The 15,965-nt window shown below is 41.3% G+C and overlaps 1 protein-coding gene across 2 annotated transcripts in view; it reads left to right on the forward strand.

Moving 5' to 3' along the window:
* LOC136120649 (protocadherin alpha-C2) overlaps positions 1-15,965 on the forward strand; it is a 108,189-nt gene that overhangs the window by 8,973 nt on the left and 83,251 nt on the right. Inside the window, exon 1 of one of the 2 annotated variants that reach the window (XM_065874169.1) lies at positions 2,445-4,957. The exons of the other annotated variant lie outside the window; for it this stretch is intronic. Within the exon in view, the coding sequence (XP_065730241.1) occupies positions 2,564-4,957 (2,394 nt within the window). The 5' untranslated portion in view covers positions 2,445-2,563. Of the gene's footprint in view, positions 1-2,444; positions 4,958-15,965 lie in introns of those variants that run through there. 2 annotated transcript variants of the gene reach the window in all.

Here is a 15,965-nt window from a genome sequence, read left to right on the forward strand (position 1 = left end):
ATTTATTTATTTATTTATTTTGCGGTATGCTGGCCTCTCACTGTTGTGGCCTCTCCTGTTGTGGAGCACAGGCTCCGGACGCACAGGCTCAGCGGCCATGGCTCACGGGCCCAGCCGCTCCATGGCATGTGGGATCCTCCCGGACCGGGGCACGAACCCGCGTCCCCTGCATCGGCAGGCGAACTCTCAACCACTGTGCCAACAGGGAAGCCCCAGTATACACCTTATAATTGATGGTTTACAATAATTTACTTGCCTGTTTTTCTTGGTAGCACACAAGTAATGGTGCATCTTACAATTAATAACATTTCTTTGATTCAATAAAACATAAGAGTACTTATTGGTCCCCTATTATTTTCCAGGACCTGTTCTAGGATCTTTAATTGTATTATCTTATTTAATTATCATATCACTCTTATGGTGCAGGTACAATATTTATCATCGGAATTTTACTTTTAGAAGTCTGAAACTTAAGCCACATAGACTGTGCAAAGTGGCTCAAACTCACTTTTGAAGGATCACCAACTCATTATGGCGTACTACTGCTCTGACACAATTATCAGGTGAACCTTCTAAAGTGCATTTTACATCTTGTAACTTTCTTCCACACAAAGCCTTTCCATAGTGTCTTTTAGTGAGAGGGAAAGAAGCAAGTAAAGAGGGAGATACTGAAGATGGGACAGGCAGGGAAAGAATGAAGACGAAGATGAAAAATATGAAAGAGAATAGAATAGAGAAAAAAATAAGAGCATAGGGTTGGCCATAAAAGTGGGGCGATTTTTCCTTAGTAGGGAATGAGTAATAGAGAATATAAAGAACAATGTTGACATAAGCAGAGAGCCATTGAGTTCATATTTGATGACTTTTATCTCTGGGTAAATCATCTGAGAAACAGGTTGTGGGAATGAGGCTGGGAATTTGAGAAGAGAGAAGAAAATATGGAAGAATCTCTGTAGGCAGGAATTATGAATTCACTTGAGGGCTCAACTGAGGTAAAGGTGAGAGTAAACTTGTAGAGAATATAGTAATCCTGGTTAAGTGACTAACACACTGAGAAGCTCAGTAGAAGGAATGGAGAAAACGGATAGTTAGGCTGTGTGTTGGAAGCTAAAGAAAATGTTAGAGGGGTGCTGTAAGTAGGTGTGTGCCTTTAGGGTGTCTGGAAGGGCATGTTTTAAATGATTGACTGTGTAGTCTAGGTTAGGTGGAGAGATAAATGAGACAGGTAGGGCCTGATAGACAAGAACAATTAGAACCAAAAAACTATTCCCATTATAAGAGTAAAGGTATGTTAATAAAAGTAATGGAGCAATGGGGAGGATGAGGGTGAGAGAATACCAAATGCTCTACTCACATTTTCAGAGGGGAGCAAAGATTCAGAAATGAACCCAACTCTTATTTCCTGCAGAGTTGTGCACAAAACAGGCAAGAGAATTATTGGGGTTATGTTCTTTCTTTCCTAGCCCTATTTGGCCTGGATCTTGGTAACTTGGTAAAGATAGGTACAGTATTAGATAAAAGTAAGAGCCCCTTCCTTTCTTCCTTGCTAGAGATGTGTTAACATCTGTATATACCTGTTGTTACTTGGAAAATCAGTCAGTTTAAATGATAGTAGGACTTTCTCCAGTGATGGTGTATGATACGGAGAGAGAAGAGGGAAATTTAACCTATTGGTAGTAAGTTCATTTCTAGCAAATACATAATATACTCATTCTTGGCATGTTTTATACAAAGAGAATCCAGAACTTTAAAGAATTGTTATATCTAAATGGTCTACATTGTGTGTTTATGTACACACACACGCACATACAAACTCATACGCACATTAATGGACATTTCCTTCGAATACAAATATTTTATCCAAATTTCACAGTCATATTTGGGGGAATTTATAAATATTGTGTTTATTTAAAATCTTGTATATCAGTTACCGAATTTTCACATTCATCTGTTTTATTCTTATGTGATTCGTTATGTTTCCATTTTGAGTCAAGGGAGTTGTGTGAATAGGTCTCAAAAATATTACAGGAAAAGGACATTCCCACCCAAATCTACAAAGCTGTGCAGAACTAGAGTCTGAGTTCTAAAAGCAAATGTAGAATATTACCTCTTTTTACAAATTCTGCACCACGTTTTACACATGCAAAAATGTACTTGTGGAAAGATGGAACTCATCAACCAATTTCAACTAGCATCCAGTGCTGAGCAGAATACAGTGATTTACTGTATTACTGGAAAGAAAAACATTTAGTCTTCCATTACGTATTTGCAATGAAAAATGTCACGAAATGCAAGAAAAAAAAAACAACCCTACATCAACCGAAAATATGGACCGAGTCATTTTTACACTTACACATTCATGCGCATGGTGTCGCTCTTCACTGAGAACAATTCCTCGAAGAAAGCGCCTCCCCTCTTTCCTCCCCGCAGAAAATTTGGCCGATAGTGGAAAACCTCTAGTGAATTCTCCCGCAATAGAAGCCCGTAAAATTAGACCTTGAGAGGCATTTGAGGTAAGGTAGTCTATATACTTCAGATATCTCTGAAGGCTTTTGAGTGTACCATGCTGTCTTCCTGGAGAGGAGTCCCAGGAGCTCGGCTTTTGCTTCTCTCGCTTCTGCTCCTCGCAGCCTGGGAGGCGGGGAGCGGCCAGGTCCACTACTCGGTTCCGGAGGAGGCCAAACACGGCACCTTCGTGGGCCGCATCGCCCAGGACCTGGGGCTGGAGCTGGAGGAGCTGGTGCCGCGCCTGTTCCGGGTGGCGTCCAAAGGCCGCGGGGACCTTCTGGAGGTAAATCTGCAGAATGGCATTTTGTTTGTGAATTCTCGGATCGACCGGGAGGAGCTGTGCGGGCGGAGCGTGGAGTGCAGCATCCACCTGGAGGTGATCGTGAACCGGCCGCTGGAGGTGTTTCATGTGGAGGTGGAAGTTACAGATATTAACGACAACCCGCCTGTGTTCCCTGAAAGTGAAAAAAGAATAATCATTGCTGAATCTAGACCTCCGGAAACTCGGTTCCCACTAGATGGCGCATCTGATGCAGATATTGGAGTAAACTCCGCCTTGACCTACCGAGTCTATCCCAACGATTATTTCACTTTGGACACACAAAACAACCGTGAACAAACGTCTTCGTTATCACTTGTGTTAAAGAAATCATTGGACAGAGAGGAAATTCAGGAACATAGTTTATTATTGACAGCTAGTGATGGAGGCAAACCCGAGCTGACCGGCACAGTTCAGCTGCTGATTACAATCCTGGATGTGAATGATAACGCCCCAGAATTTGACCACTTAATTTATAAAGTGAGAATGTTAGAGAATGCAGTTAATGGAATATTAGTGATCAAACTAAATGCCACAGACCCTGATGATGGTACGAATGCAGACATAATCTACTCATTTAGAAGACCTGTATCGCCTACAATATTATATGCGTTTTCCATAAATCCCAGCAGCGGAGAAATTCGGACAAAAGGTAAATTGGATTTCGAAGAAAAGAAATTGTATGAAATATCCGTGGAAGCAATTGACAAGGGGAATATTCCAATGGCGGGTCATTGTACCATTTTGGTGGAAATAGTAGATATAAATGATAACGCCCCAGAAGTTACCGTCACTTCTTTGGCTCTTCCGGTGCGAGAGGACGCTCAGGTGGGCACTGTCATCGCCTTGATCAGCGTGTCCGACCGCGACTCCGGCGCCAACGGGCAGGTGACCTGCTCCCTGATGCCCCACAGCCCTTTCAAGCTGGTGTCCACCTTCAAGAATTACTATTCACTACTGCTTGACAGCGCCTTGGACCGCGAGAGCGTGGCGAACTATGAGGTGGTAGTGACAGTGCGGGACGCGGGCTCGCCTTCCCTGTCGGCCACAGCCAGCGTGTCCGTGGAGGTGGCCGACGTGAACGACAACGCGCCCGCGTTCGCGCAGCCCGAGTACACGGTGCTGGTGAAGGAGAACAACCCTCCCGGCTGCCACATCTTCACGGTGTCGGCGCGGGACGCGGACGCTCAGGAGAACGCGCTGGTGTCCTACTCGCTGGTGGAGCGGCGGGTGGGCGAGCGAGCGCTGTCGAGCTACGTGTCGGTGCACGCGGAGAGCGGCAAGGTGTACGCGCTGCAGCCGCTGGACCACGAGGAGCTGGAGCTGCTGCAGTTCCAGGTGAGCGCGCGCGACGCGGGCGTGCCGCCTCTGGGCAGCAACGTGACGCTGCAGGTGTTCGTGCTGGACGAGAACGACAACGCGCCCGCGCTGCTGCTGCCCGGGCCCGGCGGCGGGGCGGGCGCACTGAGCCAGCTGGTGGCGCGGTCGGTGGGCGCGGGCCACGTGGTGGCGAAGGTGCGCGCGGTGGACGCGGACTCAGGCTACAACGCGTGGCTGTCGTACGAGCTGCAGCTGGCGGCGGGTGGCGCGCGCAGCCCGTTCCGCGTGGGGCTGTACACGGGCGAGATCAGCACGACGCGCGCCCTGGACGAGGCGGACGCGCCGCGCCAGCGCTTGCTGGTGCTGGTGAAAGACCACGGCGAGCCGGCGCTGACGGCCACGGCCACCGTGCTGCTGTCGCTGGAGGACAGCGGCCAGGCGCCCAAGGCCTCTTCGCGGGCGTCGACCGGCGCCGCTGGAGCGGAGACGGCGTTAGTGGATGTGAACGTGTACCTGATCATCGCCATCTGCGCGGTGTCCAGCCTGTTGGTGCTCACGCTGCTGCTGTACACGGCGCTGCGGTGCTCGGCGCCGCCCAGCGAGGGCGCGTGCGGGCCCGGGAAGCCCACGCTGGTGTACTCCAGCGCGGTGGGGAGCTGGTCTTACTCGCAGCAGAGGCGGCAGAGGGTGTGCTCTGGGGAGGGGCCGCCCAAGGCAGACCTCATGGCCTTCAGCCCCAGCCTTCCTCCTTGTCTGAGTTCTGCAGAGGTAACAGGTGAAATAGAACCAGATTCAGAACAGTTGAAAGAGGTGAGGTCGTATTTGAAATTTTCTTACTGTTTTAGCCCTCCTCACAGTTTTCTATTTAAGATTCTTCAATCTCAATTTTAAGATCGTTCTTTAATTTTGCTCATCATTATGGTATTTCATGAGTGTTACTGACATCATTAGTTTCATTATTCTTCAGATTGAAATCTTAAGGCAAAAGCCATAATATTGTTCATAATGTTAATAATTTGGTTTTTTTCTTAATAGTTATAAAGTATTTATTACCTACATAAGCATTTTCAAGAAACTCCACATTGTGAGTACTTGAGCATTTAGAAAACTTTTGCTTTAATGAGGCTAACCATAATTAAACACTTTAAAATCTCTTTATTTTTAAAATTTATTCCTCTACCCACATACAGGTTTTGTTTTGAACAGTGCCATAACTTTTAACATAACATCTTTTTAAAGGTGCATATTTCTTTCTTTTTAAAAAATCTTTTTTTGTTTGCTCCCTCCTCATTTTCCTCTAGACACATCACTGTTCCCCTGTCTGATAACCAATATGATTTCCTTTAACATTTTTATGTTCAGTTAATTATTCATTCACATGCATATACCTGGTGGGGTTTTTTTTGTTATTGTTTCTTTTGGATAATTTATTAGAAGAGATAATCCGTTTTACATTTCTCAGTCACCAATACCTCGTGGAAATCCCTACAAGTCTGACACTTTTAATAGCTGTGTAGTACTCCACACTCTGGATGTATCATTTTTAGAAAATTAATTAATTTATTTATCTTTTTATTTTTGGCTGTGGAAGTCCCAAATAATTAGCTTTTATCTTCCATCTATACCACAAATATTTTTCCTCCTATATATTGATTTGTTTAGGGTATATCTTACCATCTAAAAGTGTTTTAAAAATTTCTCTTTCGTTATGGATTTTAAGGTCTCTAGGTTTAGTTAGGAAGGTCTTCCTTTTAGATTGAACATTCATTAATTAAATTCATTTAACAAACATTTGTTTTTAAATTTAATTTAAACAAATATAATTTACATATAATACTATATTAGTTTCAGATGTACAACCTAATGATTCAATATTTGTATATATTGTGAAATGATCACCACAATAAATCTACTTAACGTTCATCACTATACATAGTTACAAAATTTTTTTTCTTTTAATGAGAACTTTTAAGATCTATTCTTTAGCAACTTTCAAATATATAATACAGCATTATTAACTATAGTCACCTATAGTCATGCTGTTCATTACATCACCAGGGCTTATTTATTTTATAACTGTCAGTTTGTCTCTTGACCACCTTCACCCATTTCACCCACCCTCCACCCATTGCATCTGGCAACTACCAATTTGTTTTCTGTATCTATGAGTTTGTTTGTTAGATTCCACATAAGTTAGGTCATTTTTTCTTAATGTAGGCATTTATTGCTATAAACCTCCTTCTTAGCACTGCTTTTGCTTCACCTCATAAGTTTTGATATGTTGTGTTTTCATTTTCACTTGTTTCAAGGTATTTTTGAATTTCCCATTGATTTCATCTTTGACCCATTGGTTTCCAAGAGTGTGTTAATTTCCGCATATTAGACCATTGTGGTTGGAAAAGATACTTCATATGATTTCAGTCTTTTAAAATTTGCTTACACTTGTTTTGAACCTAATATCTGATCTATCCTGGAGAATGTCCATGTGTGCTTGAGAAGAATGTATATTCTGCTGCCCTTGGATGAAATGTTCTGTGTATATCCGTTAGGTACATTGGGTGTAAATTATAGTTCAAGTTCAATGTTTCCTCATTGGTTTTCTTTCTGGATGATCTATTCATTGATGAATGTGGATATTGTAATGTTGTCTCTTAGTTCCTTCAGATCTGTTAGTATTTGTTTTATATATTTATGTACTCTGATGTTAGGTGCATATTTATTTACAATTATTATATCCTTTTGATGAATTGACCACTTTATCACTATTAATGGCTTTCTTTGTCTCTTGTTACAGTTTTCTACTTAATCGACTTACAGTCGATTTTGTCTGATACAAGTATAGATACCTCTGCTCTCTCTTTTGGTTTCCATTTGCATGGAGTGTCTTTTTTCCATATCTTCATTTTGAGAGGGAATGTCTTGGAGGCAACATGTAGCTGGTTTATTCTTTTTCTTTTTTTTTTAAACCTATTCAGCCATTCTGTGCCTTTTGATTGGATAATTTATTCCACTTACATTTAAAGTAATAATTGATAGGCAAGAACTTACTATTGCCATCTTGTTCATCGTTTTCTGGTTGTTTTGTAGTTCCTTTGTTCTCTTCCTCCTCTCTTGCTATCTTCTTTTGTGAACTGATGATTTTCCATTGGGGTATACTGTGATTCCCTTTTCTTTATCTTGTGTGTACATATGTACTATAGTTTTTTGTTTGTTTTTTTTGTGGTTACCCTGTGGCTTACTTGAAATGTCTTATAGCTATAACAGCCTATTTCAAGCTGATAACTTTTATCACATACAAAAACTCTACTCTTCTACTCTCCCCTTTATTTTTATTTATTTTTTAAAATTTATTTTATTTATCCATTTTTTTTTACTGCATTGGGTCTTTGTTGCCGCACGTGGGCTTTTCTCTAGTTGAGGTGAGCAGGGGCTACTCTTCGTTGCAGTGCGCGGGCTTCTCACTGTGGTGGCTTCTCTTGTTGCGAAGCACAGGCTCTAGGCACGCAGGCTTCAGTAGTGTGGCATGCAGGCTCAGTAGTTGTGGCTCATGGGCTCTATAGTGCAGGCTCAGTATTTGTGGTGCATGGGCTTAGTTGCTCTGCGGCATGTGGGATCTTCCCGGACCAGGGCTCAAACCCATGTCCCCTGAATCGGCAGGAGGATTCTTAACCACTGTGCCACCAGGGAAGCCTTCTTCCCTTACTTTATTTTTTGTTTTTGTTGCCATAATTGACATCTTTTTTAAAAATAAATTTATTTATTTATTTATTTTTGTCTGTGTTGGGTCTTTGTTGCTGTGCGCAGGCTTTCTCTAGTTGCAGCGAGCAGGGGCTACTCTTGGTTGTGGTGCATGGACTTCTCATTGCGGTGGCTTCTCTTGTTGTGGAGCACAGGCTCTAGGTGTGTGGGCTTCAGTAGTTGTGGCATGCGGGCTCAGTAGTAGTGGCTCGCAGGCTCTAGAGCACAGGCTCAGTAGTTGTGGCACATGGGCTTAGTTGCTCCGCGGCATGTGGGATCTTCCCGGACCAGGGCTTGAACCCGTGTCCCCTGCACTGGCAGGCGGATTCTTAACCACTGCCTCACCAGGGAAGTCCTTGACATCTTTTTATATTGTGTATCCGTTAGCAAATGATTATAGCTATATCTATTTGTTTTTAGCTATATCTATTTTTTACACTTTTGTTTTTTAACCCTTACACTAGAGTTAAGTGGTTATTATGCCATCATATTACAGTATTAGATTATTCTGAATCTGACTATATACTTACCGTTATAAGTGTATTGTGTATTTTCATATGTTTTCATGGTACCAGATAGTAGCCTTTCATTTCAGCTTGAAGAACTCCTTTCAGCATTTCTTGTAAGGCACATCTAATGGTGATGAACTCCCTCAGCTTTTGTTTGTTTGGGAAAGTCTTTATCTCACCTCCATTTCTTTTTCTTTTTCAAATTAATTAATTTATTTAGCTTTGGCTGTTTTGGGTTTTCATTGCTGTGCGTGGGCTTTCTCTAGTTGCGGCGAGCAGGGCTACTCTTCCTTGCGGTGCACAGACTTCTCACCGCAGTGGCTTCTCTTGTTGTGGAGCACAGTCTCTAGGCATGCAGGCTTCAGTAGTTGTGATACGCAAGCTCTAGAATGCAGGCTCAGTAGTTGTGGTGCACAGGCTTAGTTGCTCTGCGACATGTGGGATCTTCCCGGACCAAGGCTCGAACCTGTGTCCCCTGCATTGGCAGGTGGATTCTTAACCACTGCATCACCAGGGAAGTCCTCACCTTCATTTCTGAAGGTCAACTTTGTAGAGAAAAGTGTTCACGGTTGGCATTTATTTTCTTTCAGCTCTTTGAATATATCATCCCACGCTCTCCTGGCATATTTCTCCTGCTGAGAAATCTGCTGATAGCCTTATAGGGGTTGTCTTGTTTAATATAAACTTTTTTCTCTTGTTGCTTTAAAAATTCTCTTTTCATCTTTGATTTTATACAGTTTTATTATAATTGTCTTGAAGAAGATGGTTTTGCATTGAAAATTTGGGGTGACCTATTGGCTTCATGAACTTGGATGTCCAAATCCCTCCCCAGGTTTGGGAAGTTCTCATCACTATTTATATAAGCTTTGTACCCTTTTCTCTCTCTCTCTTCTTCTGAAACTCCAGTGATTATTTCTTTTAATGGTGTCCCTTAAGTCCCATAGTCTTTCTTCATTCCTTTTCACTATTTTTTCTTTTTGCATCTCTTGATCAGATACTTTAAAATGATCTCTCTTGCTCCTTCTACTGTCTTTCTGTCACATTTCAATTTTCTGGTTCTATAGCAGCAAGCTGTTCTCCCTTGTTCTCAGTGGCCACTAGGCATCTAAAGTATCTTGGTTCCCTGACAGTTCCAAGTCAGGTGAGAAAGATACCAGTTCCTTGAGCAGCCCTCCAAAAACCTGAAAGACTGGATTCACACTCTTCTTTCTCCTTCCCAAGGGAGCTAGCTGCCCCCTTGCTATTTTTTGTTCTTCACGGCTCTCAGGCATCCAAACTACGCCAGTTCCATCAGTTCTCTGAGCGAGGCAATATAAAAACTAGTCCCCCAGGCAGCCCTCCCAGAAGCTGAAACATTGGACACATGCTCTACTCTTCTCTTTCCACTTGAAGGTGGAGTAATGAACCAGGGTGTTTTTTCCTGGTGCTGAGCTGTGCCAGCTTGGGGGAGGGGCTGATGTGAGTAAAGTAAAATTATTCTTATTTGTTTCAATACAGCTGTTTCAGCTTTATGCTCACTTAGGTACTCCCAACTTCTTGATTATGGAATTTTTGCAAGGGTATTTTATTACATATATCATTATGAATTGATATTTTTGTGGGACAATTAGGGCTGGAACTTTCTATTCTGACATCTTGCTGGTGTCATTTGATCCATTTTGAGTTAATTTTTGTATATAATGTGATGTAGTGGTCCAACTTCATTCCTTTGCAAGTGGATATTCAGTTGTCTTGATATCACTTATTGAAAAAGAATTATTCTTTTCCCATTGAAGTGTTTGGGAACCATTGTTGAAAATCAACTGATGAATAAATGTGGGAATTTATTTCTGGATTCTCAATTATATTCCATTGATGTATATGTCTATCCTTATCCCACTACCACATTCTCTTGATTATTGTAACTTTGTACCTAGTTTTTAAATCAAGAATCATTAGTGCTCCAACTTTGTTCTTTTTTTTTTTACTTTGTTCTTTTTTATCAATATTGTCTTGGCTGTTCTGGGTGTTCTTGCATTTTCTTATGAATTTTAGGATCAGTTTGTCAATTTCTGCAAAAAGCCAGCTTACTTTTGACAGGGAATTTGTTGACTCTGTAGATCACTTGGGGGAGTATTGCCATTTTAACAGTATGAAATTATACTATCTTCATGAGCATGGGATTTTCCCCCCATTTGTTTACATTTTCTTTAATTCCTTTCAACAATGTTTTATAGTCTTCAGAGTATGCATTTTATATTTCTTTTGTTAAATTTATTCCTTAATATTTTCATCTTTAAAAAATTATTTATTTGTTTATTTATTTTGGCAGCATTGGGTCTTCGTTTCTGCACACAGGCTTTCTCTAGTTGCAGCAAGCTGGGGCTGCTCTTTGTTGCGGTGCGCAGGCTTCTCATTGCAGTGGCTTCTCATGCTGTGGAGCATGGGCTCTAGGCGCGTGGGCTTCAGTAGTTGGGGCTCGCGGGCTCTAGAGCACAGGCTCAGTAGTTGTGGTGCACGGGCTTAGTTGCTCCGCGGCATGTGGGATCTTCCCGGACCAGGGCTCGAACCTGTGTCCCCTGCATTGGCAGGCGAATTCTTAACCACTGCACCACCAGGGATGCCCCCTTCAATGAATTTTAAACTGTATTTTTTTTAAACTGTATTTTTGAGTTATTTTCTCCGTGGTTTCTCTAGAATTTACTATATACGTTATAACTTAACAGTATCTCCAGATTTATATTAACTTAATTCTATTAAGACAGAAAGATATTACTCCTATATAGCTCTTTTTCTTCCACCCTTTTTGCTTTATTATTATTATAGCTATTACATCTTATAGTGGGTTGAACTGTGGCCTCCAAAACGATATGTCCACTTCCTAACCCCTGGAACCTATGAAAGTGACCTATTAGGAAAAAAAGGACTTTGAAGATGTAATTAAGTTAAGGATCTTCAGATGAGTTCATCCTGGATTTTCCAGGTGGGCACTAATTCCAATGAGAAGTTTTTTTTAAATAAGAGATAGAATAAGGGAAGACACAGACACAGAGGGAAGGCCATGTGAAGATAGAAGCAGAGATTGGAGCAATGCAAATAGCCACCAAAAGCTGTATGAGGCAAGGAATGGAATCTCCACTAGAGCCTCCAGAAGCCTCCAGTACAGCCCCTCAAACACCTTGAGTTTGGATTTCTCCCCTCCAGAACTGTGAGAAAAACTGTCTTAAGCCACCCAATGTGTGGTAATTTTTTTGCAGCAGCTGCAGGAAACCAATATATATCTCTGTATGTTACAAACCCGAAAGTACATTATATAATTTTATATCTTTTAAAGATGCTGAGAGAAAAAAGGAAAGCAATTATATATTTATAGCGTTTCTTTTCTTTTTCTTTTTTTTTTTTGTATGCAGGCCTCTCACTGTTGTAGCCTCTCCCGCTGCGGAGCACAGGCTCCGGACACACAGGCTCAGTGGCCATGGCTCACGGGCCCAGCCGCTCCGCGGCATGTGGGATCTTCCCAGACCGCAGCACGAACCCGTGTCCCCTGCATCGGCAGGCGGACTCTCAACCACTGCACCACCAGGGAAGCCCTATAGTGTTTCTTATTTGCCATTTCTGGTTCTGTTCATTTGTTGATGTGGATCAGAATTACCATCTGTTGTCCTTTCCTTATCTAATACAGCTGTTCTTCTATCCACCTCCTTTGTACTGTAATTGGCAAAGTTGTTTCATTTCTAAATATTATAGGCCCAGCAATACATTTATACATATTGTTACATACAATTGCTTTTTTAAAAGGAGAAGCCTCTGGGCATATCTCAGAAGGAGTACTCTTCCTCTCTCCCTGCCAGAGCCACAAGGGAATGTTTCTTGGATGTTCGCTTTGAGAACCTAGTGGGGTTCCTGAAAGTAAAGCCCGTAAAATTGGGTGTAGGGGGCCCCAACTGTGCCCTCCAGGAGTTTCTCACTCTCAAGATAGTCCACAACTCAGCCTTCAGCAATTTGTCAAAATTTCCATTTAAGTGTTCCCTACCAGCCTCTGGCTCTAGTGGCTTCTGCTCCGAGGAAGAAGATCTTGGCTGTGACTCTCTGGATTTGCTTGTTTCTCCAGATTTCAGGGTGGAGATTTTCCCTGTAAACTCAGTTCTCTGATGGGTTCAGGAAAAGCCATGTATCCAGCTTTTCTTGTTGTTATTATAAGGAAAGGAGTGATAAATTCTAAGCTCTTTACATGTTGGAGCTGAAACGGGAAGTTTGTTCTTTCTGTTTATTTTTCTCAGCCTTCTCAAATGTTTCTTCTTGTTCTTGACTATGTACCAAGCAGAGCCTGTTCACTTTTTTACTGTTTCCAATGTGGCTTTAATTTCTATTATTATATTCTGTTATTTCTGATTTTATATTTCTCTTCCATTTATTTCATGAATTGCATCAGCTCAGTTTTCATGGTCTTTTGTGGCCTTTTCATTTTGAAATTCTGTATCTTTGTTTTGAGTTCTTAATTCTCTGAGACCCTTTAAAATTGTTTCATAAATCTTCTGACTAGAGACCTCTAGAGACCTGTGGGGTTTTTCTGTTTTTTGCTTTTTGTTTTGGCCGGGCCATGCCTTGTGTGGGATCTTAGTTCCCTGACCAGGGATCGAACCTGTGCCCCCTGCAGTGGAAGCATGGAGTCTTAACCACTGGACCACCAGGGAAGTTCCAGAGACCTGTGTGTTCTCATCTGTTATTTTTCATATTTATTTTCTTATTACTTCTTGTAATATTTATATAGATCCTATGTTGGCTCTTTTTTGATTACTATTTACCTTTGAGAGGAGTTCCTTTAGGACCAGCTATCTGCAGGTGGAAAGTGTAAATGGATGGGCCAGCAGTGCTCTGGACTAACGTGATCATTTCCTTGTTTGCCGTTCGTTAGAGGAGTTTGCGTGTACCTTAGTTTTTACATACCTCCAACTAATGAAAACTGGCAGCTGCAGAGCAATTTGTCATCTAGAGTTTTCTCTTAACTTTACCATATCCTTAGGTTCACTCTTGAAACAATGGTGCCTCTGCTCACTATCACATTCAGTCCTGCTTTCTCTCCTATTTTGCGCTGACAAATGGGTTTACAGGAAAACGCTGCCTGATTTAGCCTATGTACCTAGATGTTTTTGTTCCAAACAAGGGACCTTTGGTTTTATATCTCAGTGTGAAGCACTACTCTGGAAAACTCCAATCTACCAGCTTTTCCCAAGGTCTCCAGTGGCAGGAATCCTATCTCAGCATTTTCTCTTATCTTAGTTCAATCTTCATGGCACTTGGTAACTTCTCTTCATATATACTATGGTTGAAGTTCAAATGTTTTAAAGAGTTTCATCAAAGATACAGCTTTAGGGCTTCCCTGGTGGTGCAGTGGTTGAGAGTCTGCCTGCCGATGCAGGGGATACGGGTTTGTGCCCGGTCTGGGAAGATCCCACATGCCGCGAAGCGGCTAGGCCCGTGAGCCATGGACGCTGAGCCTGTGCGTCCGGAGCCTAAAAAGATATAACTTTATTAAATTGAAATGTTTATTTTCATTTATCCATAATTGATAGAAATCCCACTTTTTGTCTAGTTATTGAAGGTATGTAGGAAAGGTATGTTTTTTATTTTTAAGCTAATCATCTCATTGAGCTCTTTTTTAGTTCTAATTATTTTTTCTTTAATTCTCTGGGATTTTATGAGTAGAAAATTATATTACCTATAAATTTATCATCTAACAGTATGTTTTATACTCCTTTTTAACACACACACACACACACACACACACACACACACTTCCTTATCTTGTGTTGTCCAGAATATCCAAGTCAGTATTGAATAATAACTATGACATGAAGTGTGGTGTTATGCTCCTGATTTTTCATGGGAAAAATTCTAGTGTTTTTACTGTTTAAAATTAAGATGGCCATTTTTTTTTGTGACAGCTGTCAAATTTTTATCAACTTTCTTTTAAATATATATCACAATAATGATCTGGAAATACTTTGTTTTGAAACTTAATATAATGTGGGAGTTGTGTAGAGTCCTTTTTGGAGGATGTTGATAGTGTCTTTCTCAGATCTTTATTTTAGGTTAGGTGCTCCTAATAAACTGGTGTCAGGTAGGGTGGTTGGTAGTGGTTGCAAGCCTTCCTTTTCAGCCACACTTGATGAAAATTTTTTTCTGAAGCTCAGAGGAAGATCTGGTGTGACTGCTTACCAATTATGTAGGAATATGAAGTTTGATATAGGTAAAATATGTGATTGAATCAGATTGGCTAGCTCTTAACACAATGACATTCAGCAAATTTGAGTTAAAAAATTAAGTATAAAAGTCTAGGACTGGGACTTCCCTGGTGGCGCAGTGGTTAAGAATCTGCCTGCCAATGTGGGGGACACGGGTTTGAGCCCTGGTCCGGGAGGATCCCACATGCCGTGAAGCAACTAAGCCCATGCGCCACAACTACTGAGCCTGCACTCTAGAGCCCGTGAGCCACAACTACTGAGCCCGTGTGCCACAACTACTGAAGCCTGCGCGCCCTAGAGCCCATGCTCCACAACAAGAGAAGCCACCGCAATGAGAAGCCCACGTACCGCAATGAAGAGTAGCCCCCGCTCCCTGCAACTAGAGAAAGTCTGCGTGCAGCAACAAAGACCCAACGCAGCCAAAAATAAATAAATTAAAAAAAAAAGTCTAGGACTTTTTGATCTGTGGCTTAATAACATCTAGAAAAAAACAAATGTGAATTTTAGTTTTTAATCCATCATAAAAAAGGTATGTGATGCAGCTGAAAAAGGGTCTATGACATTTTAAATGATATTATATTATGGAGAAAAACTTGGTAGTACAAACTTAAGAAATTCTATAGCAGTGTGCCATTGGTAAGGTGTTCAAGTAAAAAAAGAAACAATGAATGACATAGGCCAGGCTGCTATGTATTGAGATACATAGCCACTTAATTTACATGCCCAAAGCTTAGCTGGATATTTAAGAAACAAAATTGAGTGATACAGATCTCTACCCTCAAACAACTCCCACCCTGTTAGGCTTGATTTTAACACTACGTGAAGCTATTTTACAGGATGAAAATTTGCTTAACGTGATTGTCATGTCCAGTCTTTCAATTTAGTTCCCATAAATACATAACATACTCCCAGGGAATAATCTTAAGCACTAAGAAAATCTTATTTAAAGTACAGTATCCTTTTGCTGACAAACTCTTTGGTGGGTATTCAGATTATTCTCCTGTTTGGCTTCAATATCTCTAATATGAACTTGTGCATTATGGCTAGAAATCTCTTGAATTTCCAGATTACGGCCAAGTTTGGTGGGAGAGCTTTATAATAACAGTCTTTGCAATAGAACCCAAGCAGAAATCAGAACAATGTTTTTGCACAGAGTCCACTTAAACTTGCACTTCCACCTAATTAAAAGCTTGAAAATATTTGAATTAGGAGACACTATGGAAAATGCCATTAACTGGCCAAATGAAATATTAGAAAGGAAAGGTTCTGCTAAAGAGAAGTTTTGTTAATTTACGATTTTATTCACCTAGCAATCTTATACAAAACAAAAAAGTCTTGAGACTTTCT

This window comes from Phocoena phocoena, chromosome 3, assembly GCF_963924675.1.
Source record: "Phocoena phocoena chromosome 3, mPhoPho1.1, whole genome shotgun sequence".
In the NCBI taxonomy this organism is placed as follows: Eukaryota; Metazoa; Chordata; class Mammalia; order Artiodactyla; family Phocoenidae; genus Phocoena; species Phocoena phocoena.